General features: G+C 41.4%; 2 protein-coding genes across 4 annotated transcripts; one reads left to right on the top strand and one right to left on the bottom strand.

The window, feature by feature from the left end:
- Window positions 1-890: 890 nt before the first annotated feature.
- On the top strand, window positions 891-19,733 carry LOC101159169 (calmodulin-regulated spectrin-associated protein 3). Of its 3 annotated transcripts, none has more exons than XM_011478167.3 (19): window positions 891-1,469; window positions 5,273-5,535; window positions 5,756-5,896; window positions 6,416-6,505; window positions 7,514-7,549; window positions 8,085-8,132; window positions 8,834-8,972; window positions 9,263-9,402; window positions 11,813-11,906; window positions 12,016-12,067; window positions 14,164-14,225; window positions 14,312-14,342; window positions 14,584-16,879; window positions 17,012-17,133; window positions 17,217-17,503; window positions 17,597-17,696; window positions 18,313-18,422; window positions 18,516-18,634; window positions 18,726-19,733. In XM_011478167.3, the coding sequence occupies exons 1-19, from the start codon at window positions 1,334-1,336 to the stop codon at window positions 19,053-19,055; spliced, it is 4,596 nt and encodes a 1,531-aa protein (XP_011476469.1). In that variant the 5' UTR covers window positions 891-1,333; the 3' UTR covers window positions 19,056-19,733. The 3 variants fall into 3 exon arrangements, with proteins under 3 accessions (XP_011476469.1, XP_011476460.1, XP_011476464.1); XM_011478158.3 differs by having other exon boundaries at window positions 14,482-16,879; XM_011478162.3 differs by lacking the exon at window positions 8,085-8,132 and having other exon boundaries at window positions 892-1,469; window positions 14,482-16,879.
- Window positions 19,734-21,742: 2,009 nt separating this feature from the next.
- On the bottom strand, window positions 21,743-26,882 carry LOC101158921. Its single transcript, XM_023958775.1, has 7 exons — window positions 26,740-26,882; window positions 26,125-26,184; window positions 24,491-24,572; window positions 24,299-24,419; window positions 24,092-24,231; window positions 23,682-23,845; window positions 21,743-23,481 (listed from the first exon to the last, which is right to left on the bottom strand). Coding segments are annotated over exons 1-7 (1,053 nt in total). The 5' UTR covers window positions 26,742-26,882; the 3' UTR covers window positions 21,743-22,997.
- Window positions 26,883-27,544: the final 662 nt, after the last annotated feature.

Below are 27,544 nucleotides of genomic sequence, written 5' to 3'. Positions count from 1 at the left end.
GTAGTTTCTTGGGACTATTATTGACCATCATGCTAGTTTAGACAAATATACTAATAACTTAATATATGGGTATAATCTGTAAAACAAACAACAAAAAACAGAGTCAAAATGGTAGTATATTCAACTTTTATTCTACCATACTTCCACTACTGTAACATTTGGGGAAATAAAAAGTAGTTTTCCCTCAAAAGTCCTGTCCTTTTTAAAAAGAACATGACATTCTGTGATGAAGCTGAGGCATTTGGATCCATGTGCAACTGTTTTTATTGACAAACACATACAAGGCTCAGGATAGTCAAGAAGAAGAAGAAGCTGATAAGAGAATCAGCAAACAAACTGGGCACGGACGAGGCAGAGTGAAGTCAAAACAGCCAAAGGTCAAAATACACGAAGGGGATAAACAGAGAAGTAAGGCTTAGCCTGTCAGCAAACGCAAAGCAAGACTTCACACCAAGCAAAGCCCGGTGCCTGTGTACACTGGTGGTGATTACTGAATGCAGAATAGCCATTGAAAGGCCCGGGGACAGTGAGCAGTGGGTGATGGGGCACGCAGTAAAATTGAGAACCAAGTCAACACCCAGGAGATGGCTCCCTCTGGTGGTCGGAAAGGGAGACAGAAGCTTAAGTCCTGACAGATTCCAGGTTTAAACGTATTATGTTCGATGGAAGCTTCCAAAATGTTTAGTCAAGCAGAGCAAGAGCTAATGAAGGAGCAAAAATTTCTATTTGTTTGGATAAAGATCTTAAATTATGTAACACTAAAAAAACTAAAAATAAAAAATAAAAAACTGTGTCAAATTGAAATTGAAATTGAAATTGAAACATTTGAAATGTTAAATAATTTGTCAATTTAAATGAATGAGTGTATATATGTTTGTGTGTATAAGAAGAACCAGGTAGACTTCAATTTCAATTTACAAAAGTAATTTCAATATTTTCTGTTAACAATATGTCATTCCAAATGTTATTTGGTTTGTCTGAAAGTAATTTTAGGAAACAGAGCAGTAGATCTCATGATAAAACTCAAATAAGGTGCACTCAAAAATGGCTTGAGTTTAGCCAGTGTGTTATTCTGATAAGGGACATAAAGATGTGTTTTTTGGGGGTTGGCTGTGGGAGATGAAGGGGCTCGTGGAAGCACAAAGCATTAGTATTTTATCATCAACTGCTGATTTGCAAATGTTTTCATTTTTTTCGCTCACACAATGAAAACTGACTTATATTCGTTCACCTTTTTTGTCTGCGCGTGCATCACTGGATCCTCCTCCTCCTCCTCCTCACTTCTCCCCGGCGCGCTCCCGCTGCCGTGTCTTCCGTGAGGTTCTGCGCGGCCATGGTGGACTCTCCTAGCGCCATGAAGAAGACGTTTTCGGTGCCGGAGATCAAGCCACTGGACCAGTACAACCAAAACCGGGCCAAGATCTGCGCCAACATCCGCTGGCTACTGTCCAAATTGTACGGCTGTGCAGGTACAGTCCCCCCTTCCATCAGCTGCGTTGGGTGGGGCGCACGAGCATCATCATCCTGCTACTGCTGCTGCTGCTGCTGCTGCATGTGCATCTCTGAGTTTTAGAGTCCTATGCAGAACCTGATATTTTCAGCATCCACCTTTGTCAGTTTGACTCCTCTCTGCTTCATTTTCAAATGATGGTTGAGGGCCAACAATCGGAACACGAGCTCTTCAGAAGGAATAATGTCCTCAGGAGCGCGTGAGGCTGTCATGGTCCAGCAAAGCCTTTTGACAGATCTGGAGTCGACCACGGGCCTCCCTGTGTTTTCTCGCCACAGACACGGATGCGTGGCTCAGAAGTGAGCGTGTCTTTGTGCTGTGTGCGTGAGCAGGCTGTGAATGGTCCAGGCCACATCATATCTGTGTCAGTGTTACGCACGCACGCCCTGCATTAGTGCGCGCTGGTGTGGTGAAGGTGACACACTGTAGGTGCTATCAAGAAAGGGGGCGTTTTTTATTCTTATTGTTAGTTCTTTCTTTTATAACATTTGGTGCCTCACCGTGCCTCCCTGTCTGCATGTGCACACGCGTTTAGCCAGGCAGATTATCAAAGGGCACTAATTGCTGCCTGCTGTTTAATCTCACTGCACACAAAAGAAATATTTTAAAATTTAAGACCTTGTGAAAAAACGTCAAATGATATCTGGAGTGTTGCTGTTTAACCCTATACAACCATTGGTATCATATTTGATGCACACATTTAGGAGACCCCTTAACATGATCCAAACTTGCCTTGACAACCTTTAGTATAGAACTTGGTCCATGTTTTCTGCCCTGTAGTTCCTCATCTTTCCACTAGGGGCAGAAGAAGGCCCTTTCCTGCTCATCTGAAAATGGCTTCTTACATGGAATCTCAAAATCACTGCAAATATTTGCTGTTTTTCCACAACTGTATGGTTAGAATAACTCATTTACTGTCATTCTTTATTAATTGACTCTTTGCTGTTTTGAAAGAAGATAAAATTTGTTTATAATTAATTCTTCATAAAACAGTCAAAAATGTGTGAATCAAATTGGAGACAGTGGGTAAACACTCAACACTCATGTCAATATTTTTGACTTATTTTTTATTCTATTCTATTCTATTCTATTCTATTCTATTCTATTCTATTCTATTCTAAACTAACATTGTTTTGAGCAAAACCTTACCAAATCACACATTGTTTAGCTGATAGTATCTTTATCTCATCAAAAGACATTTCTTGTGGATTTCATCAAAGGGTTTTTAAAAAGATCTTCATTCTAAAAATGTTTTATTTTCAGTACATTTTTTATGTAATTGGCTTAAGAGGGTTAAGGATGTGCTGTATGTGGTGACATCATACTTCAATGGGCTAAACCATCATGGCAGGTCTTTTTATTAAGCTGCCCACAGCTTTATTTGTTTTAGGCGTCGAGCCGCCCGCATGAGTGTGTGAGTGTGTGTGTGTGTGGGGGGGGGGGCAGGTCAAAGATCTGCTGACACTTTTCTGTCAGCTTGCGTCTAAAAGGCCTCACAGTCAGGCTTTATGCAACATCCCATGCATTTTGCATGGACACAGCTCCAGAGGATCCACCCAGCCTGCCTGAGACAGATGGAGAACTTGGAACGTCCACTGGGTGCTTTGGAGAAAACTGATGGAAGCACGAATGAAGCTGCTGAGGGATTGATTTACCACACTAATGTTTCACTCCCACCGTAAACAGAGAAAACTCCCTATGTGACCTTTTTGGTAACTTTTCTGTTGATAAAAAGTTAAAAAGGAGAAAGGTTAAAAGAGGGGGAGTCAGCACTTGTAACCCTTGTGCTATCCTAGGCACCTTAACATTAGGAGTTGGGTCATCTAGACCCACTAGACAGTGCGCTGAACCTTTTTTCTTCAATGATTTGTGATCTTCACTGGTGTCCATGGATTACATGAAATCTTTCCACCTTTATACACCTTTGTCATGGTAGGGAGAACACGTCAATGTAAGGGTGGGGTCATCTAAGATAGCACAAGGGTTAAGTGAAGTCATGTTTGACGATGACATTCTGCAGAAAACTTCATATGGATTACAGTAAAGACAAAATTTTGCCAAAAAGACAAAAGTAACCAAAACTGTTTGGATTATTTCTCAAGTAAACATAAATTGTCATTAATTCATTATTTATTCGCATAAGACCAAAAGTTAATATGACAAAATATACTATACTGAGCAACAGTTAGACTGTATTTGATGTTCAGGTTGTGTAAACATATAAGGAGACTCTGAATACATAGACCTTTGATTTGTTGTGTGAAATGTGTTCGCCTATAGATGATCTTATTTTATTTTACTTTTATTTTTGTCTTAGCTCTGATCGCTTTATTTTCTGTTTTCTTTTTTTTTCTGTCCTATGCATGTTATTAATGTTTTACAACTGCATCCACTCAAAATTGTCTCAAGCTTTCTTGAGATACAAATTAAACCTGAAAGTAAGAAAACCTTTCAATTGTTATTTGAATAAAACTCAGTTATGATATTTCTGATATGTGAACAAATGTTGTCAAGAGTCCAAACTGATCATAGTTGAAAAGGTATTCTTGACATCCACTCCCACAAACAGAACCTCAAATATCATTTTTATAGGATGGGATCAAAACAAGTACCGGTATTGTAAACATGATGTAAACGTTCATGTTGTTTCTGTGCCGCTTCAGCCTCACAAGGCGGTCTGGGCTTTTTCTAACTCAGCACATTCTTGAAGTGTTTGCCTGGTCTCCTGCTCTTCGGTCTTGTCTTCTTGCATCATTGCTGTGTTAGGAAGCCAAGCAACGACTTCCCATGTCCGCCATTCCCATAGCGACAACAGTCCTCTTTCCTTTCTGTCCTCATAAAGCAAGAATTCAACCCCAAACAATTTGTGTCACACTGCAGCAGAGTGCGTGCTTCCTCCCCCGTTGATGCAGAGACATGGCTGGGTTTTCTTCCGCCTCCTCCACTCAGCAGAATGCAGAAATGGGACACGGGATGCGAGGAAGGAGTTCATTATATAAGGAAGCCCTTACTCAAGAGGTTTACCACAAAGATTCAGCTGCTCATCGAGTGTCAGGGTTAGATTGAGACAAAAAACAAGAAAAGAAAACATAATAAGGTCTGACTATAGAAGGAAAGGAAAAAGTCCTTAATTTTTAGAACAATGTAGAAGAAGAATTTGGGTCGGCTGTGGATGTCTGGGTTTTCTGTGTGTATAAATGACCCAGTCGCTGCGATTTTAGATGACTCTCATGTCACAGTAACCCAACTGAGCTGTTCATGTAGATGATGAGGTTATCCTGTCTAGCAATCACATTTTATTACTGTCACAAGAAGAGGCCCAGAAGTTACTCTCCACCAAACAACACAGGAAGTCTGCAGTCTCTGTGCAGCAACTTCTTTACATCAGGCAATTCATCAATGAAGCATTTATCTGCAGTAGACTTACACATGGGACTCTCTGCTACAAGAACAATGCAGCAAACTTGGCTTTTTTTTTACTTGAGCATGTCTGTATAAAAAGGTCTTACATCATCAATATAAACTGCTCCCCAGGTCTTCTCTGATGATCTCAGCGTGTCCTCATCTTCCAGGCTGAAGATGGTGACTTGGTGACTCTTTCAGTCCTTTATTTGGCTTTTGTTTCCATTAAAAATATAAAAGGTTCAGTTTTTATTTAAAGACACTACAGTTAGTTATAATCAGCTATGTTTACAGTGGTTACTGCAGATGGTGAGATGAATGGAGTGTCTATTTCAAGGTGACTCTCTTTTTTTTTTCTAGAAAATGTTCCAGTTGAGCTTCGAGATCCACTTTACAAGGACCAGTATGACCAGGAGCACCTCAAGCCCTCCATCTCTAAGCTGCTCTTGTCCCCTGACACGTACTGCCGAGCTCAGGCCCTGCTGGCTCAGGCGCCAGCATCTCAGGGGTCTCCAGCCGACAACTCGGCTCTGCTGCAGTACTTGGTTAAGAAAGGTCTCGCCCCAAATGTCCAGGATGCAGTTGTCACAGAGGGAGACCTCAGCAAAAGTCCCGTTAACGTGGTGAGTGACTACCAACTGCACAGTTTGTCACAGAAGTCCACATATATGTGAAGAGATAAGGAAAAAGAAAAGCAAGAATTTGGGAGAATAAAGAAACCGTGTTAACATGAGAGAAAATTTCAATGGAAATTCTGTGATTAAAACTGCAATATTTCCATCTTTTTTGAAGTAAAAGCAGCCCAGGTTTTGAACTGTCGCTGTCCTTTTGGGGTTGGTTTAGAAAGCCCATCTTGCCCTCATCGACTCACTCATGTCACTGGCTGCCAGACAAACAGTGGACAAGGTAAAGATGGCACCGGAGGCGGAGCAAATAGGCGTCGGAGCTCCATGGGAGAATGCTCTGCTCTTCTGGGTCAACAGGGTGAGGCTAAACATTTTTAACATTTAGAAACTGCATTAGTAGGTTTATCACAATACCCTTTCTGAAACCAAAGGACACTTGTCTTAGTTATCCATCCATCTTCTTCTGCTCATTCGGGACTGGGTTGTAGGGTCGTAGCAGTCTAATCAAAGATGCCCAGTCTTTCTTATTCCCGAGCACTTCCTCCAGCTCGTCTGCGGGGACCTGCACCAGCAAATCCAACTCACTATTAGCTAGTGCTCAGTGGACAGCTCTGCCCCTCTCTTTACCTGAGTGTCCAACACACAAGGCCCAATGAAAGGGTGTCTTGGTGTCATATGAAAACTTACTTAACTAAAACTGGGTTTTTAAAAGATTTATTAGAGAGTTACAAAATCCAGTGATTGAAATTATGTCAGCCATCAGTTCTTTCAACTTTCCATCCTATGTTTTACTGGAAAAGCATAATTTCATATTTTAGAGATAAACAGTATTGGAAATAATCCTTCATCCTTTTTTTCGAAAAATGTTTTGTTTCAGCTCACACAGAAGTTGAGAGAAATCACAGAAGAAGAAGACGGGCCGCCCAAATCACAGAACTGCACAGACTTGCAGCCCATTCATGACAGGGTAAAAAAGCTGCACACACACAAGTTTTTACTTTCACAACGTACACTGCAAAAACACTAAATACCAGACACCTTTTCTTTAGTTTCTAGTTTAAATATCTCATTACGCTTGATACATGATAAACTTCCTATTAACTTAGTTTTATTTGATATTATTTTAAGACAGTAAATCTTAAACATTTTGTTAAGTCATTTGATCTTAAAAAACATCTTCTTTTAAATAATATCTCTAAAGAAGCTATTATTTTTTACTTTATACAGTTATTTTAAGCAGAAGTTTTATTTGTGAGTGGTCTTATTTCCAGAGAGAGGCTTGCTTGATTTAAACAAACTGAAGAGTTTGAGTTGACTCATATCACATACATATACGTTTTTATTAATTTTTCTCAAATTGTGTAATTTTGGTTTCACTTTAGATTTTTCATTATGTTCTAGAAATAAGGATAGCTGGACTGTTGTTGCACATAAAATAGTATATATTTGGGAAGAAGAGTTTAAATATAACCCATTGATGTCTATTGATGCAAATATGCATCAAACATGCTTATTTTGTGACATATTTTTTCCAGTGATCAGAACAATATACCTGAACATAATGCAAGTGTTTATAGTTCATTACAAGCTATAATTTGGTCTTGAAAGGTGCAGACATTAAAACTTATTTTAAGAATTCTCACCATGACTAATTCTACTGCTTCTATTGGCAGTTTTTTCCCGTATAACAAGGGCAAACATCCTGTTTTTTTTATTTCTAACTTATTTTGAGAAGGACTTTTTCCAGAGTAACATTCCTGTTTAATTTTTTCATGCAATGCTTTTTGTCAAAAATTCTCACCTAAGCTCAAGGAAAAAGTAGGTGTTTGCAGACTGATAAAAAATCAGACAAATTTGTCCAAATGGTCATTTTTGGTTTAAAAGCTCTGTGTGGGCTGCTGCAGTGATGTTGAGGCTTGTAACACCGTCTTTGGTCTTTTTTTCTGCTTGCCTCTATCACTCCTCGCTCTGGCAGTGTCAGTCCACCCGTTGGTACTGGAAACTAGTCCCAGTAAGTGCACTCCTCATCTGTGTTTGTCCATCCCACTGCTCTGGCTGACATTTCTGTGCTGAAAAAGCTGCACAACCCTATCTTTCTGTGGAAACTGGAATTGCATAAAGTACCTTTTTTTTTTTTTTTTTTTAAATCTGCTGAGCTTGTAAACAGAGCAGTAAGATGTCCTGTGTGTCCCGTAGCTATATATTTTTGTCTGATGATGTTTTGGATTTCTTTGTTGATGTCTCTGACTGTTGCATCAGTCATCTGTCTCATCTGGAAGTGCACAGACAGTTGATGGGATTGATGGGGTCAATGGGGTCTTGGAGAGGAACAGAGGGAGGTGATAAACAACAATCCAAAAGACATACAGTATATGCCTCCTTTATTTTATTTTTAATCTCTCCTTCCTCTCCTCTTCCTCCTTCTCGTCTATTGCTCCTCTTCCTCCTTAAGCAGAGCCATGTGATTTTGTGGTGTGGCGGTCCCCCTGATGAGCGGCCTCCTTGTCATTTATGCCTGTTTCCCTCTTTCTGCCATCCCCATCCAGCATGCTATCGCTTTTTGTTTGAAGGAGTCGGGGAATAAGCCGCCAGTGGTAACGTATAACACCTCGCTCTTTTCTCACCCCCATCCTCTCCGTCTCCCGTAGCAACGCACTGACACACCGCTCAGTCAGCAGCACCTCACCTATAAAGTCCACTGATAACTGAACCCTCTGAGGATCAAATCACAGCCTCAAGACTGTGAAGATTGAAGCATTTGCTTTGATTTATACCATCCATGCAAATAAATCATCTGAGGGTTAGGAGTCACTGTTTATTAAAATGGATTTAAAACCCAGTAGTGCCTGATTTTGCTGCATGTTACCTGAGGAAAGAATGTCCACATTTTCATTTGCATTTGTCTAACCACAGCTTTTTTTTTTTAAATATTGCTTTCTTCTTTGCCTTGTTTAAAGCTTTGTGCTGCAGCAGGTGTTTGATGTACAGTATGTGCTTGAATTTACTTTAGTGGTTCTGTGCTTCTTCTTTTTTGGGTTTTCTTACTGGCATTTGAGTGACGCACTAGTTTTGAATGAAAGTACTTGTTCCACACAAGTCAGACAGGCTGCCTTCACATTTTCTTTGCGAGCGTTAAGTCTGAACTATTAGAGAAATGATATAAGCTCTTATTTTAACGTTTCACCTCGATTTCTCTGTCTGTTTTCCACTTGGCTTTTTTCGTTTTATGCTTTTTCTTTGCCGATAGGTTTCCTGGTTGCTTCAACCTTCTTTTGCCTTGTCTTTTCTCCTACAGATCCGCTATAAGAAGGACAAAGTGCTGTCCAAGCTTACGCCCACTTTTCCTCTGGTTTCTGCCGTCAAAGACCTCTCTAACGGCTGTGCAATTGCTGCTGTGTTGTACTACTACTGCCCTAGCCTGCTACTTCTAGAGGGTACACAAATGAGCCATTCATGATAAACCGTTGGGAAAAAAAGCAGATTAAGTTTAAATCATATTACAGTTAATGTGATAGTGAAACAGACAAAAAAATATACGTTTAATATTTTGCTCCTTGTCATTTATTGCAAATTTGCAGTTTTCTCTCATGTTGAATTAAAAAAAGATGTTTTCCAGGATTATTTCACCACAGAAATTTGAAGAACTTTCAGTCCATTTTTGCCAAAACGTATCATGCACTGCATATTAATACTGGATCTTTTGTTTTGTATGTGTTTTTTCCAGATGTGTGTCTGAAGGACACCATGTCTGTGGCTGACAGCATTTACAACCTGCAGCTCATCAAGGAGTTTTGTGACAGCAACTTGCTGAGCTGCTGCCAGCTGGCTGTGGAGGACCTGCTCTACGCCCCCCCACCCCTGCATGTGAGTCCATTCTGGTATCATGTTGTTCTTCTAAATATCTTCTAAAACCAGATATTCAATCTAAAATGTGCATTCAAAAAAAGTTTGTACCAATATCTAAAAGAAAATACTATAGAGGAAAAAGTACTTCACCATTCAGGGGCCTCAAAGGTTTACAAAGTGCGAGGCTACTGAGGAAAAAGTAGGAGGCATCCACTACTGGGCACAGAAAATTAGGGCCCTTTATCTGCATCTTCCAGACAACTGGGGCATTATTTCAGCCTATTTGAAAGCAGTAAAGAAGGAGGAATTAGTAATTTACTTTTATTCTATTGCTGTTGACAACTAGGATTTAACCCAACATGTTTTCCCATGACTGCTTATCTACTACACAACTTCCAAAACGTATGAGGAGGAGCCCCTGAATGACTATTGTTTGTAAAGTAAACTTACTGGTAACATTCAAATAAGTTTACGTAGTACACTACAACTTACAGACCCAGCTTCATTTGAGAGGTCTTCTTCCAATTCTCTGTGGTCCAATGATGTATTGTAATTAATGCAGAATTTAATCAAAAGCTGCAGAAAACCTTACTAAGATTTCTACAGTCACCACATCAATAACTAGAAAGAAGAAAGCACTATCGACTGTAGAATTTTAAAATTTTCCTTACCGTCAATACAGTGTAGCCGAGGCCGTACTTAAGGTCTTTTAGCCATGAATCTAGTGACATGATGACAATCTTCCTCTGTGAGGCTGACAGCTGATGTCAAGGATGCCTGCAGCTTCACCTACGTATCGACCAATAGCAGATACGCTTACAAAGGCTGTTCGGTGTCCACTAACATAAAAATGGCCGCGCCCATGAGGTAAACAAGAACGCAAAACATCTCAAAGTGAAAATAAATTCATTATTACATTATTACATCAAGCATTGATAATTTGCTGTAAGATGCTGAATGAAGGTTTTGTCTGTTATAAAGAAGTGCCTGGCAACTACTTCACTTACACGCAGCAAATTTTCGTTGGGTACTGGGTACTTAACAATTGTATAGATACATGAAATCCAAAACACACTGTTTCAGGAATATAATAATAGGGAATAGGGAATAATATGAATCTCAGCCGTATCCATCGTTAAACATTTTTTAAAAACTATATCTCTAAGAGTAGTTTTACTGCACCAACTAGTCTACCTTTACTTGAGTTTCTAAACCAGTACTGTTATTCAGCTACAATTGTCTGAATTAATAACAATATTTTTCCTTTTCGACATGCGTCAGTTTTCTCCGGGTCTACAATAATCAGTGTTGGGTAAAGTACTTCTAAAAAGTAATTGATTACTTTACTTAGTTACTGGATCAAATTTTTAATTAAATTACCGTACTTTCCTCAATACCTATTTGAAAGAGTAATTTACTACTCCTTACTTTACTTTTTTCCAAAATTCTCAACGGAAAAACAACACAAACAAGATCCTCTTGTCTTTCATTTAACTTTATTTTTTTAAAGCATTAACCTTTTGCAAAGTATAAACCTGGCTTTATGTGTGAAAAATGACACAGAAATAAGTTACAACACATGTGGTCGATGCCACTGCTCAAAGTCAGATGTGGAAAAAAAACCTGTTACGCCGATATTCATATCTATCAAATGTGAAATTAAGCCACTCTTTTTGAAAACACAAAGAAATATTTCATGCCCCGTTACAATGAGTTGCACCTTTCTCTCTCTGCATCTGCCTTTTGTGCACAATTCTGCACTGCTGTGAGTCTACCAAATTACCCCCCTTGTCTGCGGAGGGCATTGAGACGTGCAGTCACGTGCAGAGATGCAGTCACGTGCAGCTTAGAGAGAAAAATAAAGTAAGAAAGGGTGTAATATTATAGAAAAAATGGCTCCCAGGAAAGAAAAAAAACGGCTCTTGTCCTTCTCACCAAAGAGCCGACTTTAGAGTTGTTTGTATCACAAACGACACATCAGTACTCACAGCGGGTCTTTACTCTGCTGCTCACCTGCTGCTCCTCTGGGTCGAGAAGACTCCTTGCAGCATCTGTTTTCGTCTCATCTTTGAGCTAGTTTGGAAAGAAATGTGGCTGCGGCATTGAGGGCATCTCTATACTTTAACCAATCCATTCGTTTGCATTTTCACTAGTAACTCCGTTCTTTTTAAAATTAACTTCTTTTTCGTTTCATTTAACCGATAGAAAATGTCAGAGCCTACAAAACCTAACCAATTAAGCAACAGGAGTTTCTTTTGTCCAGTAATTGTAATTAATTACAGAGATTTGAACTGTAATTCATTGTGTTCCTTTTTGTTTTGTGCTTCTTGGGATTTCCTTCCCCAGGCTTCAGCTTTTTCCGCATGTATTAAATTGTGTGATACTACACGTGTCAAGTCTTTGTTAACACAACACTGTCTTTTGTTAGCTGAACATCCTCAGCCTCGTAGCTGAGCTGCTGGAGTGGTTTGAAATGAAGAAACCGGATTTTGTTCAGCCAATTCAACCAGTTGACCTCACAGGTTTGCTAGTAGTTTTTTTCAGCACATCACAAAAAATGAATGTTTTTCTTGTTTGGGTTCCTTTTTCCAAATGAATGCCTCAGTGATGAAGGGCTTCTGTGGTTTTCAGATGTGTCCGGAGTGTTGGAGTGTACAAGTCCTGTAAATGGGAACAGCAACAGGTACTGGCTTTCTGTAAGAACCAACACACACCTACCGGTATATACTGAATATGCAAACAAAGAACACAAGTCAGATATACAAGAAGTGAAGAGCGCTCCGAGATCTGAGAACAATGCAACGGTACTCACACAGCAAGCCTCACTGAACCTGACCTGACCCTAATTTATAAAAGGAACTAAAGTCACAGACACAAGGTTTACAATATGGATGTGCAAATTTTGACACAATTTTTTGTACTTGACAAAAACAATTGAATCGGTTAGTTCAAAAGGGGCCCAAGTCCAAGAGGTTTGTTTTTCCAGGAAATGATTTTAATTGCATGGCTTAAAGGGAAGCTACACTAAATGATTAATAATTAACCCAGATTTAGCACCAGTTCATAGCTTTCAAATGCTATAATATGAAGCACCTCACTTTTATAATTTCAGAGGACTAGCAAACTAAAGTCTCTGGACTTGGGCCCTTCTTGAATTAAACAGGGGCGCTGCCATACTGGACAAGTAGTGCTGCCATCTATGGGATGAAGCAAAACCCATGCAAGAGAGCCCCAAGTCCAGGAATTTTGCACTTAATGCATTTTAACTGTCAAGCATAGTCAATTCATTACAACGGACTTGGGACTTTTTTGCACATAAACAGATAGCTTTTCCTTTGAAGACCATAGAACATATAATATCTCTATTTTGAAAAAATTGTGGACTTGGGCCCCTTTTGAACTAACCGATTCAATTGAAAGGAGGGAAGGGAGAAGAAGCTGCAGCTGCCTGCTTCTCATAAACCAAGCTTTCTTCTCTGCCAATATCTTTCACTGTTTTTTAGTTCATTAAATGAAAAAAAATGACATCAAATTAGGGCAGGCTGAAATTACAGGTACATGTCTTTATTTCGACAATTATTAAGAATGAGAAGGAGTTTTTAAAAAGGTGCTTGAGTGGAAAGACCCACTTAAAAAATGGTGTTTTTAAAATGTAATTGTAGCATTTTTCTTATGATGGAGAACATATATAAAGAAAATTAGGATTAAAATTGCATTTCTGAGTCTTTTTTCATTCAAATCATTCTGGTATTTAAAACACATGGCCTCAAAAGTAACTGTTACGTCATGCAGGCCACCTTTATTGCTTTGACAAGCGACACCAGCAGCACATTCATTCCTGAGGATGCACAATCCTACATCTTCAGATCTCAGGTTTCAATGATGCCTGAGAAATCGACAAGCTCATTTAATCTTTTATTTCTTGCTTTGACTGCAGCTGCTGTGCTGTTTGCTTCTATTTGCAGATATATAATTTTGCACTTGTGCAGTAGCGTTCTGCCAATCCCATAAGCATCACTTTAAAAACTTGCCAGTTTTTGTTTAATTTTGTAGGTGAGAAACCTCTTTAAAATGTAAAAATAATCAGGAAAGTACGCCCAAATCTTAACCCTGACCCTGTATACTGCCCGGGCAAACACTGATGGATGTACCTTAGACCAAGAGAAAAATTCCAAATTGGCAGCCTTTTGAAAAGATGCCCGCGACACACTCAATTATTAAACAAAAATGTTCAGCGTCTCTTTGCCCCAGTGTCAACAATATGGGCTCCTCCTTCACAAAATGCAGTCTTTAAACTTGAGGAGTACCTACAGAATACTGTTATAAATATGGATTATATATCGGTATATTACATATATACTAAAATCTTGAATTCCCTCGTGGCTAACATGCTTTGCTGAAAGAGGGGATCATAAGTTACAGCATTGCCAAATTTGGTGCTTGGACCACAAAATGCCTGATTATTTTATTAACCGGCAAAAGCGTTAGTACTGATAAAAGCAATTTATGGGATGCTTAGCACAAGCATCTTTTTATATTTTATAGAGTTTCCTTGCAGATAACTTGCTCATGATCCCCAATTGTCATTGCTAATCTTTTTGTTTAAGTTTTTTGAACATAACTTCTGTTTTTTTTAAATGAGCAGATTCAGATCCCCTGCTAAAACTCAGTTATGGTATACATGTGTTATAGGAAAACTTAGACTGATGAATATTTTAACTATTTTACCTAAACTGCAACATCAACTCTCAATACTCATACCTACCTTCTTTTTTTCAGTGGTTCTCCTGCTTTCATCCTCAAACAGCCTTTTGTCCCCCTTCCTTCCTCTATGTCACCAGGTAGGATAACTGCTTCATTGAAAAGCATCTGTTTTTCATAACCAGTTGAATTAAACAGAATTTGATTTTTAAAATATTATTTGCAGAAAATAAAGGTTGGACAAAGAAACAAATCAGGTATGCAAATGGAAATCATGGGTGTTGCTTGGCATTCATATTTTAATTTCCTCTTTCTTTGGCTTCGGTGTTTTCCTGCTTTTCAAAAATCGTTTGCATCCTTTTCTCCATCTTTCTGTCACCATCCACTTTTCTCCAGTCGTCCTCTGTCTGCAGTGACTTTCAGCATCCCATTTGGCCTGGACAGTGATGTTGACATTGTCATGGGAAACCCAATAGATTCTGTGTTTCGCTCTGTCAGCACCGAAGACCTCACCGCCGGTGTCCCTGCAATGACCTCACCGGCGGCAATGAAAGGGTTGGCTCATGTCCCCTACAGTCCACCTGAAGACATCAGCCACCTGGTCAGTGCTTCTGCACCCCCACAGCGGTCTGCCTGGGGCCCTCATGCATACACTGCGCCCCTGGGGGAGCTGCCCACCATCGAGGAAGCTCTGCAGGTTGTTCACACCCTCAGCAGCAAAGACAGGAGGAAGGGGCGAACACCTGAGAAAAAAGGGAGGATAGGGAGCCGGCAGGAGGCCAGGTTGCGCCCTGAAGGAGCCCCTGCTGGGTTTTTTCTGCACTCCCCTGAAAAAGAAAATCCTCAGCTAAGTAGCTCTGCTCCCTCTCGCTCAGGAATCCCTGATTGGTCAGCTGATGCTGAAAAGCAAAATAGGCGGAGCAGATCAGGACAAAGCGGTGACACGTCGCGTGACGATGACTCTGTTCTGCGAGATGGTAGTATTGATTCCTCAGAAGCATCTGATGATATTCCCAGAAACACACCTGGTAACATTCGACCTGCCAGTGGTCGTCATGGAAACTCCAATGCCAACAACAGTCCACGGATGACCAGCTTCGCAGAACAACGAGACCATCAAAGAAAAAATCCTCCTGCTGGGGAAGACCACGCATCTGCTCCAAACCCAACAACCCCTGGAACTCCGCTCACTCCTTCCACACCAGCTTCTGCGTCCTGCCATCAGGGCAGCCAGGGTCCCAATGCGCCAGAACCAGGCTCTGAAGCCTGGGAGCTGGCAGCCCGCCTTGAGGACAAACGCAAAAGCATTGAAGCACAAAAAAGACGCATTGAAGCCATTTTTGCCAGACACAGACAGAGGCTCGGAAAGACTGCTTTCCTTCAGCTGAAAAGAGAGCAAGGAGAAGGAGAAGGGCAGACGGCGGAGGTGGACAGTCTAACGCTGGACGAGCGTCTCACTCATATGGAGGAACAATTGAAAAAGGAGGAGGAGAAAGAGGGTGTAGAGAAGGAAAAAGAAAAACCATCTGTTTCAAATCCTCCCCGCTTAGAGAAACAAGTAACATTCTCAATTGAAAGCAAGAAAGGAGCTGAGACTGAAAAAGGAGGCGAGAAACCCGGAGAGGCCGTCATAGTAGAGTACAATGAAGTGGTGCAGAAACTGAGTGAAGCTCTGCAGTCCCTCCAGAAAGACATGCAGAAACTCACAGAACAGCAGCAGCAGCTCATGAGCAACCAAAGACCTAGAAACATGCCCAAATCCACTTCAAAATCCACTACGCGAAACATCACAAAAACTCCACCCAGAACCCCACCTCACACACCAACAAAGACACCACCAAGAACCCCGACAAGGACTCCTACAAGGAGCACCAGCAAGGCCTGGGTTATTCCAACTGTGTCCAAATCTCCTTCAGCTTCTTCGCCGTCTCGCCGTGCTCAAGTTCTCTCTTCATCCGGCTCACCTAAAACAGTCATCTCTTCCTCCTGTCCAGCTCCTGTCACAAAAATGAACTCCTTCTCCTCCCGCAGTACCAAACACGCCCCCCGTGCTCAGCTTCATCCCCAGACCAGGCCCTCTGAACTCAAGTTCCCAACACTTAACCGTGTCTTGACACCGACCCACAATGTGGACACACTCCCTCACCTGAGGCGCGTGTCCCCCAGCAAGTGTCAAGTCCAGACTTCCTCTTCCTTCCGTATTGGCGCTGCCCAGACTCCTCAGGAGTCTCCTCAGCTCCCACAGCAGCCTGAGGAGAACACCTCAGACACGGCTTCAAGTGAGACACCCACCCAGTTCAGCCTGGAGTTGGAGCAGGATGATGCAGAGGCAGTAGCAGGGCTACCCACCTTCCTTCAGTCCAGGCCGGAGCGACGGAGGCCTGCCGGAGGCAGCAGCTCCGGAGCTCCGTCTGAGTGTTCGTTTGAGAGTGAAACTCTGTCCATTTCTGCTGCGTTCAGTGCAGAAGCAGGAAGACCTGGAATGGCTGCAGGGCAGCCATTCAGTCTGAATGAGGCATCCTTTTCAACTGCTGGAGGTCCAGAGGGAACCAGTGATGAACCAACGGACGAGGGTCAAGAGTTTTCCTCTGACTCTATGAGCGACCACACAGAATCTGCAAGGCCCCCTGTTGTAGAAAGCTTGGATCCAGTTGAACAAATCAGTCTTGTTACAGATGTTAGCGATCCGCAAATCGAGTGCAAAGAACAACACGAGGTCCTCCCAGGAACCCTTGAGCCAAGTGGAGATCAGGCTGAAGTGGAAACCAGAGGAGGGATTGGCTTCTTCTTTAAGGTGAGAGCTCTGACATCTGTCCTAAGCGAGGTACACATGTGGAAGGGTTCTACACCGCTTCTAAATGTACATACAGGCCTTCTCCTTGGGTTTTGTGCACTTTTTTGTAGTCATGTGCATGTGTGCTTGTAGGAGGAGACTCTCGGTGAAGGAGAAATGGCCCATCGCAGAGCATTGCTGCTGGAGCGGCAGCAGAAGAGGACTGAGGAGCTGAAGAAGAGGAGACAGTGGAACGAGCAAGAGAGGGAAATAAGGTCAACTTTAACGTTTGAACTTTTTGCTGCTTGAAGACTGAATAATGACACGTGAAAGTGACATCGCCCCGGTTTGTTTTCAGATCGGCATCTGCAGACAGAAATATTGCATCTCCCTCCTGCACGCCTCCCAGGGGCACATCATCGCCCTCCCCAACCCCTCCAGCTACACCAGCCCGCCGAGGGGACTTCACTAGAGGGGAGTATGCACGCCGCCAACAGCTCAAAATAATGGAAGATCTGGGCAAAGTTCTAAAGCAAAAGTCAACGACTCATGGCCGCTCGTCAGCTAAAAAGGCCCGCTCACGCCCTCGCAGCATGACCAGAGAGGAAACACAGCTGTCTCTGAGTCCAGCCAAAGGAGCAACTGGTAACAGTCATAACCAAAGAAAGAAAAATCCACCAGAATGTATCTGCACACAATCTGATGACCAAGATGTTCATTTTTAACGTCTTTTCCCAGGATGTAAGTTGACAAAAGTTTACTCCCACTCCTCACTTAACCTTGCAGCCACGGAAGAGCCAGGAAACGACAAAGGTGAACCCACAAAGAAACCACAGAGGTAGACTATGTTCTTTTTGCTCTCTCTATTCCTGTTTCTTTTCTAGCCTTTTTTCCATGACTGCCTCTGTGTCCAACGCTGTTTCTTTAAGACCAACACCTATCTTTCGATCTGTTCCAAAAGCATTCACAGTGGTCTTTTGCCATTTTTGGCCAAAATAAAAAAACTGTTTTGGGACAGTTTCTGCAGAGTGGCAGTTCAATAAAAATGTGCCTTGTGGGCAGGAATGTTGTCACAGAGCGACCCCAGTCCCCCTTCCCCTTCCCCTCATAACACATTTCTGACATTGTTCTTTTACACCGATGTCACCGTGTCACCTGTAGGTCTCCTTTTAAATCCACCATTTTCATTTTCATACGAGAGCATGCGCAGTTTGGTCAAAAAATAAAAAGTAGGTAAACTTGACAACAAAAGTTTTTGATCTTGATCTATTCACACATGTCAGAGTGAAAACATCGAAGAGAAGTTTCTCTGACAGTGGTAATGAAAAATATCTATGGCTCTATCTCAGCTCTATCTTTTTAAAAGAACAACAGGAGTACTACCTAAGAACAGTGTCTGCACATAAGGGAGATCAGGTGGGAACTCATCGCCTTGCTGTTTGACTCTTCTGCAGCAGCTCCATTGATTCTCCCGCTCAAAGCACATCACAAAACAAACCATCAAACTCCAATGAAGATGAGGAATGTGAGTCCAATGGGACCTCGCCGGCCCCAGAATACACAGGTACACAGATTAACAGCGCCGAGTCCATCCGAATTTGAAGAATGATATGAAGTACTTACCCTTTCTGTTTTTTATGCTCTTGCTTTGTTTTAGGCCCAAAGCTCTTTAAAGAGCCAAGTTTTAGGTCAAATAAATTCATCATTCATAACGCTCTGTCCCGTTGCTGCCTGGCTGGAAAGGTCAATGAAACGCAAAAGAATAAGATCTTTGAGGTATGGGGTTTTTGATGTCTCTGAAATGTTACAAACATGATGTTCTTGAATCAAAATAACTTTTCTGATCTTCTCTTTGTTTCTACTTCAGGAGATGGAGAAGAGCTCGGCCAACCACTTCCTGATCCTCTTTCGTGATTCCAGCTGTCAGTTCCGAGGTGTGTACACTATGAACGCTGACTCCCAGGACCTCGTCAGGTTAACCGGGGTGGGTCCACGGACGCTCTCCTCCAACCAAGTGGAGTCCATCTACAAATACAGCTCGGACAGGAAGCAGTTTAGTGCCATTCCTTCAAAAACAGTGGGGATGAGTGTGGACGCCTTTACCATCCCCAGCCATCTATGGCAAGGAGGAGGAGGCACCGGCGGAGGAGGAAGCAGGAGAGCCAGTATTAACAAGAAGGTGGCCATTGTAAAATGAGGAGCAGAAAATAAAAATAAAAAATCTTCATAGGACAAGGAAAACTTATCAAACAGAAAACTAGTAACACGTGCACACAAATGAGTCTGTGTGTTTTCTCTCCTTAGGTACATTTATTCTCCTTTGTGTCCATGAAAATGTTGATCGCACAACTATCAGAGAGCAGAAGACACAGAAACGTCCCGTTAATTGACTTCATTCAGAAGAGTCACTTATCTGTGTCTTATAAAACAATATACTTTAATTATTTAAAGTACAGATTTTTTTTCAAGACTAAAAGTGTGTCTTTTTTTAGTTGTGCACTAGAAAACTTTCATAGAAGCACCTTTGCTGCCCCACTTGGATTCTTTACATCATAAGCAGTTTTATAGCAACAGCCAAACAAACCTGAGCGACTGACTGGACTATTATTTTGTACGAACCAACTTGAAAGTGGGTTGAAGCCAAGTTTCTTCATGAGTGAAAGATATTTATGAAGAGATATCAATGGTATCTGTCGTTCACTAAAGTTGTCAGTGGTTTTCTGAGATTTCTACAGCATGAATGCCTATTTGCTGTGTGTGGTATAAGCTAATTTCAAACTAAAATGATGTGGTTTGCTGAAACTGGTGATATGTAAGCAATGGAGGCCAATGAAAATCTCTTTTGTACATTAAACTTATAGAAAAGGCTAAATCACGTTTAGTAGAAAACTTCTTTTTTTCTGCTGTACTGTGGCACTCTTATGCAGGGATGGGTAACCATAGCAACTTCAACTTTCATTCAGGTTGAAATCTGGTGCAATTCAGATTGGGTTTTATTCCACAACGATGAAAACCTTTGAGAAAACAAGCACCAATAAAAGTGCAAGGGTTAAAGTCCCACTCTGATCATCTTTTGATCTATTGTTAAAGTGTTCCTAGAGGTTTTTAAGTGATGATGATGCTACTTTGAGCCAAAATGAAAAAAACCTTTGTCATTGTCATTTTACAATGAGGCTGCCCTCATTTCCCATGATCCCTTTGTTTACACACAGTCCTGTTAGCTTACAAAGTCTCACTACCCCAACCTAATACCTGTGAAACAAAATGGCGAGCAAAAATGGAGCTTTCCAGCCGTACAGTTGAGAGCCAAATGCCAGCTCTGTTGAAAGAAATAAAGACGTACATATATCACTTTGACCTTAACCCTTGTGGTGTCCTAGGCGCTTTAACATTGGGAGTGGGGTCATCTGGACCCAACAAGACAGTGCACTGAACCTTTTTTCTTCAATGATTTGTGATCTTTACTGGTGTCCATGGATTACATGAAATTCTCTTCACCTAGGATAGCACAAGGGTTAAGGTCTAAGTGATATATGTTTTATGAATATGTTTTCCACTGTGCTTCTGCATCTTCAGCTACTGCAAAAAATAGTCTTTACAGCATCTGAAACAAATATTTGTTTGCTGCTTGCTGTTCAAACTACTTGAACAGTGAGGAAACAGTTAACGTGCCAAGAATGGTCAAATTACTTTCGTAGACATTGTGTGGCTAAATGTTTAACCCTTGTGCTATCCCATGTGGTCAAGATGACCATTGACGTGTTCTCCCTACCATGACAAAGGCGGATAAAGCTGGAAAGATTTCATGTAATCCATGGACACCAGTGAGGTTCACAAATCATTGAAGACAAAGGATCAGCGCACTGTCGTGTGAGGTCCAGATGACTCCATTCCCAATGTTAAAGTGCCTAGGATAGCACAAGGGTTAAACCGTCAAATGTCTTTTTTTACTTCAAGAAAGAAATTGAAATGATGAATTAAATGATAATTAAGGAATTTTCCATTGCATCCTACAGTTCTAATTGGCCATTGTTTTAACAGCAAATAGTTTGAAATGATCCTCATCAAGCTCTTTGACAACCTGTTCAGGTAGGTGTACCCCACCTTCACCCAACAGTAGCCGGATTGGCTCCAGCATCTAGAAAACGGATTAATGTGCTATCTTAGATGACCTCACCTTTACTTTGACATTTTATTCCTACCATGACAAAGGTAGATAAAGGTGGAAAGATTTCATAGAATCCATGGACACCAGTGAAGATCACAAATCATTGAAGAAAAAAGGTTCAGAGCACTGTCTAGTGGGTCTAGATGACCCAACTCCCAATGTTAAAGTGGATAGGATAGCACAAGGGTTACGTGGGTTCTCAAAATACATGGACACCTTTTTCGGACAAAAAAGGTAAAGTAAAAGGTAAGAAAACAGTTAGACACCACTTTTTTTTTTTTTTTTATTGTGTCAATTTGTACTAAAAATGTAAAGTTCCTTCTTTTAGATTACTCCCAGTAAAGAATAAACCTGCTGTTTGAAGGATAGACTAAATCCTCAATCTAACAAGTTGTGATGCTAATTTGTTTCTTTTACAAGTAACACAAAATTTAGTTTAATTTAACCTAGTTTAGTCTCTAACACTTGTGGGAGTTGGGTCTATGATCTAGATCCACAAGGCAGTGCGCTGAACCTTTTTTCTTCAATGATTTGTGATCTTCACTGGTGTCCATGGATTACATGAAATCTTTCCACCTTTATCCACCTTTGTCATGGTAGGGAGAACACGTCAATGTAAGGGTGGGGTCATCTAAGATAGCACAAAGGTTAATTTAATGATGTGTAACAAACAGTGAAAACTCCTTATTTAGAAAAAATCACCACCAATCCAAGAATGAATGGAATAAGTTCAGTTTTTATTGCAGCTTCCTCAGAACTTTTTCCTTTTGAAGCATCGTGCACTGGACTCAGATCTTTGGTGTTATCCCACAACAGTTAGACTCCATACATACATTTCACGCAGGCTGTTAAGTTTTCGGAGCGATGCCAGAGCAAGCTTACACCCAATAATTCCAGAAAAATACATACAGGAAAGCTTCATAAAGATTTCACATGGACACAGTAGTTAGGGAAAGGTTTTGTGACTAAGCCGTTTTCTGCAAAGAACTAATCACTGAAAGTTCTTAAAGCCTAAAGAAAAAACCTTTATCAAACCAATGACAAATATTTACACTTTGTACTTGACTTGTGGCATTTTTCTTTTGTCTCTCAGAAAACCTTAGAGAAACTAAATTTGAATCCTTGGTAACATTTTGTGTACACATAGGATCACAGCTTATAGTTTAAGTGATGTGGAGAAGCAAACCCTCCTAATTGTTGGTTTCCTGCTGCATCTCAGGAGATTAAAACCTAGAGACACATAGAGAAGCTGGGTGAAAAAGGTGAAGAATGTTGCATCTTTTGAACTGGTGAGGCGGTGATCATTCAGCAGAAATGCTGGACCCGGTGTGAAGAGGATGCATTTGAACTGCATTTTGAAATGTATTTTTTCCTTTCTTTAATATTGCTGATTTTTTTAGATGAATATTACACATGTAATTTCTTCAAATAATTCACTCTATTATTACTATTATTTTGTTTCACAGGAGTTAATAGTCATGAAGCTGGCCTAAATTCCACAAACATTTCACAAAATCTACAGCTCAGCAGGTATTTGAAGCGCTTACTTACAACAAAAAAATGTTTCCGAATTATTTGTTTTCAATTTGTAGAGTTAATACTGCAGCAGAGATCACGTTGGACATGTGTGCTGGACACTAATGGAGCACACCTATGTGCTGCTGAAAGCACAGTAATGCAGAGAAAATAACATATAGAGAACCCTGAAAGCACATTCTACGTTAATCTGCAGCTACAGATGGCTTTGGAAACTCACATAGATAAATGAATGCATACAGGTGACCTCATTTTAGGATATAGATGTGTGATAATGTTAAAGAAGAAGTGGAAGAGCGTACGTTGGTGATACAGGAGGCTGTGGTATAATGTGTAACAGGAGGTGCTATAAAGGGGACATGGACACAGAGAACGGGCGGTCGAGTGGTTGATTCTCACTGAGATTCCATGTGGGGTCAACAGCAAAAGACGTTCCTAAACTGCATCGACAGGCTCAGACACAGTGTTCTGCTCGTCTTCAGAGTCCATTGGGTTGTGTGCTGTGCTGTTCCACAGCTCTGCATCGGGCTGCAACTCTGACAACGGGCTCTCGGACACAGGATCTGAGGAGTTGGTGGCCGGGTTGAGGGGCATCTGAGCAGAGGGGGTAGGCTGGCTGGAGTCCAGGGTTTGGTCAGAGGGACGACTGCTTGGTGCTTCAGATGGCAGGAGAGGGGAGGTGTCAGAAGGCAGCAGCGAGGAGGTGTTAAACGTTGCGTTGGAGGACACGTTGGAGGACGACATCGAGGGTGAGTCAGAGAGCATGCGTAGGAGGAGGTCAGACGGGGAGGCTGAAGGCAGGTGGGTCGGAGTTGGCCGGGTTGTGTGAGCAGGACTGGGCTCCTGTGGGTCAGCGCAAACAGGCTGGCCCTCTGCCACGTACCAAACCTCATTGTGCCTGTTCAACAGCTTCAAGGGGCTGAATTCATCCAACAAACAAACAAAAGAGAGAACAGTCATCAGTGGAACACATGCAAAAAATCCCTGTGATTTCTAGAGACTGTGCATAAAAGTCTACATAATCCTAGTTTGCACAAAGGTTTTGGAGCATAAGTAGATTTAGGATTGCTGGGTTTAAAGGTCAGAAGTCTAAGAAACAATAAAAAAAAAAAAACACACCTGTCATAGCCAACGCCATAGTGATAGCTGTGGTTGTAGGTGGCTCTCACTCGTTCCAGCTCTGCAGTCAGCAGGTAAGTGTGACTCCGGGAGTCAATGGACAGCATCCACCCTCCGTAGGTCCTCACATACACGTCCATGTGCGGCATCTCAGTGAAATACAGCTGTGAGGAGGACAAACCATCACAGTCCCATTTCTTTTTAACAAATGTTTATGCTTAAAGGTTGAAGATTTGTGTTTCACTGAAAAAGATCCTTTCTTCAGTTTGATGTTTGGTTATGATCATTAGAGACTGTTCTTTATTTTGAACAAAAAATAACAATATCAATGAACAGAGCCTGAATTACATTTGCTCCTTCCTTAAAACCATGTTCAGTTCTGCATCTTCCACAATCACCTGTACCCTCACCTTATCATTAGTGGGGGCTGGTGGGTTTTCCTGATAGGCAGCAGGCAGCAGGAAGTTGAGCGTGTAGATAGCCGGCCCCCACATCTTGCTGTCCTCTGGGATCTTCACCAGGACGGGAGCAGTCATTTCCATCTGAACACCTGTCCAAAATGTCCAAATGTGATGTAAGCAGCTTGCAGCACTCAGATGTTCACTCCAATCCCTCACCTCCTTCATTTGCCCCGGTGATGTACTGGAAGAGTCTCCTGAAAGCCATGGCTGCACCCACTCCCATGAAATAGGCCTCGGCGTCAGTTGAAATCCAGCGGGTGGGGCTGTAGTGTCGAACCTGGACACAAACGCACACATGTAAAAAGCTACGTTGTGTGTGTGCATGTGTGTGTGTCTGTTAACACTCACTTCATACTCGTCTGTTTTGCAGATCAGTTCATACTCCAAACACTCTTTGGACTCGGTGCAGAAGCTGGTGCTGGTACTTGGTCTGAAAGCACAAAGTAACAAAACTCGTGATGCCTCCCTTTTTGGCAACTCTTTAGAAAAACAGGTATGTGGGCGCTTACTTTATGCTGACTATAAGCAATAGATTATTTGTTTCTGTTTATTCAATTTAATTTTGTTTATTTCCCACTCTGATCACCTTATAATCTATTTTCAAATTGTTCCCAGTTGTCTTCTAATTTTAATTAAGCAGTTTTTGGTCAACATAAAAAAAGGACATAGGACCTAGTTTCTGCAGAGCGGTAGTGGTTAATTAAAAACTGATCTCTGAGTTGTGGCACAGAGCAACTGTAATCCCTTTCCTTTCCCCTCCCAGTTGCTGAGAGCTCACCGTTTTCACGCTCTCCCACTAACTTACAGCTTCTCACACCCCCAACCTAACACTAGTGGTGCAACAAAAATGCCGAGCAATATTGGAGCTATCCAGCTCAACAGTTTTGAGCCAGATACCAGCTCAGACGAGGAAAACGAAGATGTACATGAATAAAGAAATTCTCAGAAATTATATTTTGAGCCCATTTTCTTTATATTTGTCCTCCATCATCAGAAAAATGCCACAGGAACATGTTAAAAACACCAAAAACTCAATTTTCATTGGACTAGGTTTTTAACCTCTCAAGACCCATTAACTCATGTTTTATATGTTTCACGTTTAAACTTCTAAATTTGGGGAATTTTTTGTCTCAAGTTATGATAAGACGAAAAAACTTTTAGGAATTAAGTTGGCAAAGGTTCTCATTCATCCAGGTGGCGTCTTTTCGTTGAATCATATCAACTGGACTTAAATATGCTCTGACTTTAATTTAACCCGAAATAACCCAGACCATTTTTTCTAAAATTGAAAATTAAGTGGGATATACCATGGACCAAGTGGTCCACAGAACACATTGCTGATGTTTTTCTGTAACAACCATGTCACCGGGGCTTCTTATGGTTCAAATGACTGTAGTCATGAGTGTAGGCCTTGTTTACTGAAAGAAACTTCTTCTGGTTGTATTCAATTTTTTAATAATGGATCAGTGTTTTTGTACTGCTGAACAGACAGCGCACAACTTCATGTTTGACTTGTATCATTACAAAAGCCTGATGATGAAGACAAGGCCACGAAAACCCCAAGACCCACTCTGACCAAAATGGCGTTTTTAATGTGTTCTTATAGCATTTCTCTGTAATTGAGGACATGAATAAAGAAAATTAAGCTTAAAATTATGTTTCTGACTATTTTTTTATTCAAACTGTTGTGAATCAGGAGCAGATTACTAAAATGATGTTTGACGTCAGAGCTGGAATCTGGCTCAAAACTGGTAATGTTAGGTTTGAGGGGCTGTGAGAGGAGGAGAGGAGAGCCTGTAAACAGAGAACTCTCAGTTATGGGTGACAGGAAGTGGGGCCAGCTTGTTCCACGCAAACAGTCCCGCAACTCAAACAAATTCTAATGAACTCCTGCCTCTCTGCAGAAACTATGTCCTAAAAACAACACAACGAAAATCGATCAAAAGATGATTACAGTGGGACTTTAAAAATATTTTACTTACCCAACACTACCTTGAGCTGAAATCGCCAGGACCCAAATGACAAGAAGGTAGGTGAAAGCCCTGGAGGAGAACACACAGATGACAGATTTGCACATCACAGACTCACAACAACAAAGGAGTTTGATCATGCAAAGTCATCTGTGAAAGTACAAAGGGGGAAAAATAGCCATGAAAGGGCAAAAAGAGCCACAAATGGTCACAAAAAGTCATGAAAAACCGAAGAGGTTTGAGGTGACGCATGTGCGTCAGCATCCCGGCTCTGCAGAGCTGAAACGGGACACGGTTCCTGCCCACAAAGAGGTGAGGGGGTGGGGGGTGGGGGGCGTTTGCTGTCTCATCGCTGTCTCATGCAAAGACGTTTTGAGGTCATCGATCAGGGTCAGAGCCAATTTTACAGATGATTGCAGAAAATCATCCCTAAATTATCTACCGGTGATTTTAGTTAAGCGCCAAAGGACTAAACCTGATCCAGATCATCATCACTCACTAACGCAGTCTGTAACAGAATCAATATCAGAAAAAAAATCTAATTTGACTTTACATCACATTTAAAAACGTCAGAACTATTTCTGGCGGGGACAGATTAAAGCCCTAATAATGAAAGCGCAGACTCACATCTCCGCCTGTGGTGCGCGCGCTCTCCGCAGCAGTGATGGGACTGCAGACTGCAGCTGTAGGGGGGCGCAGGATTCACTGCAGAGAAGACTGGGACCGGTCCCGCCCACGAGGAGGGGCGGGGGGGTGGGGGGCAGCAGCCGAAGAGATGAACCTGGAGTCTGCTTGGTTTAGTGCAGGACTGTGATCCAGAGGCAATTTCTGCTCATCGCAGGAATATTGGGCTCAGAATCTGATCATCTGTTGTCAAGGCATCCCAGTGGTCCTTGAATTATGATTATGCTGTTATCAAACAATATAAGATTAAAATAAAAAAAAACAATCATTTTCTTGAACATAGCTTCTGCAGAGAGGCAGTTGTTCCTCGGAATTCACATCTGAGTTGTGGGTGGGACCATGAGTGCTTGGAGCAACCCCATCCCCCCTTCCCCTCACCATAGCTGAGAGCTTGGAGCAGGAAGCTTGTGGCCAACCCAGCATATTTTCTACATCATAAATACAATATTTTTCCAACACCATTTTTTCATCTGCTCTTGATTCACAACGATTTAAATTAGTTAGTTTATATATATTCTCCATCATCAGAGTACTGCCACAAGAACATGTTAAAATTCAAAATCCAAAAAGATTAAAAAAAACAACTAGTCATGTTGCTGCTGCAGGTGTCAGTATGTTTCAATGAAACAAATTCATGACTTAACTCAGTAAATGTGGCTGTTTATCTTTATGTTGCTTTAGTCAACAATCAAACCCCTTTACTTATAGTAATCCCTTCAGAACTCTTTTATCCCACAAACCTTTACCT

This window comes from Oryzias latipes, chromosome 1 (assembly GCF_002234675.1).
Source record: "Oryzias latipes chromosome 1, ASM223467v1".
Taxonomy (NCBI): Eukaryota; Metazoa; Chordata; class Actinopteri; order Beloniformes; family Adrianichthyidae; genus Oryzias; species Oryzias latipes.
The sequence above is the reverse complement of the archived record's forward strand: the minus strand, read 5'-3'. Positions and strand labels throughout refer to the sequence as shown.

Excerpts from the sequence above, each read along its gene's own strand:
- LOC101159169 (XM_011478158.3), top strand. The coding sequence starts at position 1,334 with ATGGTGGACTCTCCTAGCGCCATGAAGAAGACGTTTTCGGTGCCGGAG. Across the intron at positions 8,133-8,833 it reads CGGGGAATAAGCCGCCAGTG|ATCCGCTATAAGAAGGACAA; the intron begins GTAACGTATAAC and ends TTTCTCCTACAG. Across the intron at positions 14,226-14,311 it reads TCCTTCCTCTATGTCACCAG|AAAATAAAGGTTGGACAAAG; the intron begins GTAGGATAACTG and ends TATTATTTGCAG.
- LOC101158921 (XM_023958775.1), bottom strand. Across the intron at positions 24,573-26,124 it reads TCAGCTCAAGGTAGTGTTGG|ACCAAGTACCAGCACCAGCT; the intron begins GTAAGTAAAATA and ends TTGTGCTTTCAG. Across the intron at positions 24,420-24,490 it reads GCAAAACAGACGAGTATGAA|GTTCGACACTACAGCCCCAC; the intron begins GTGAGTGTTAAC and ends GTTTGTGTCCAG.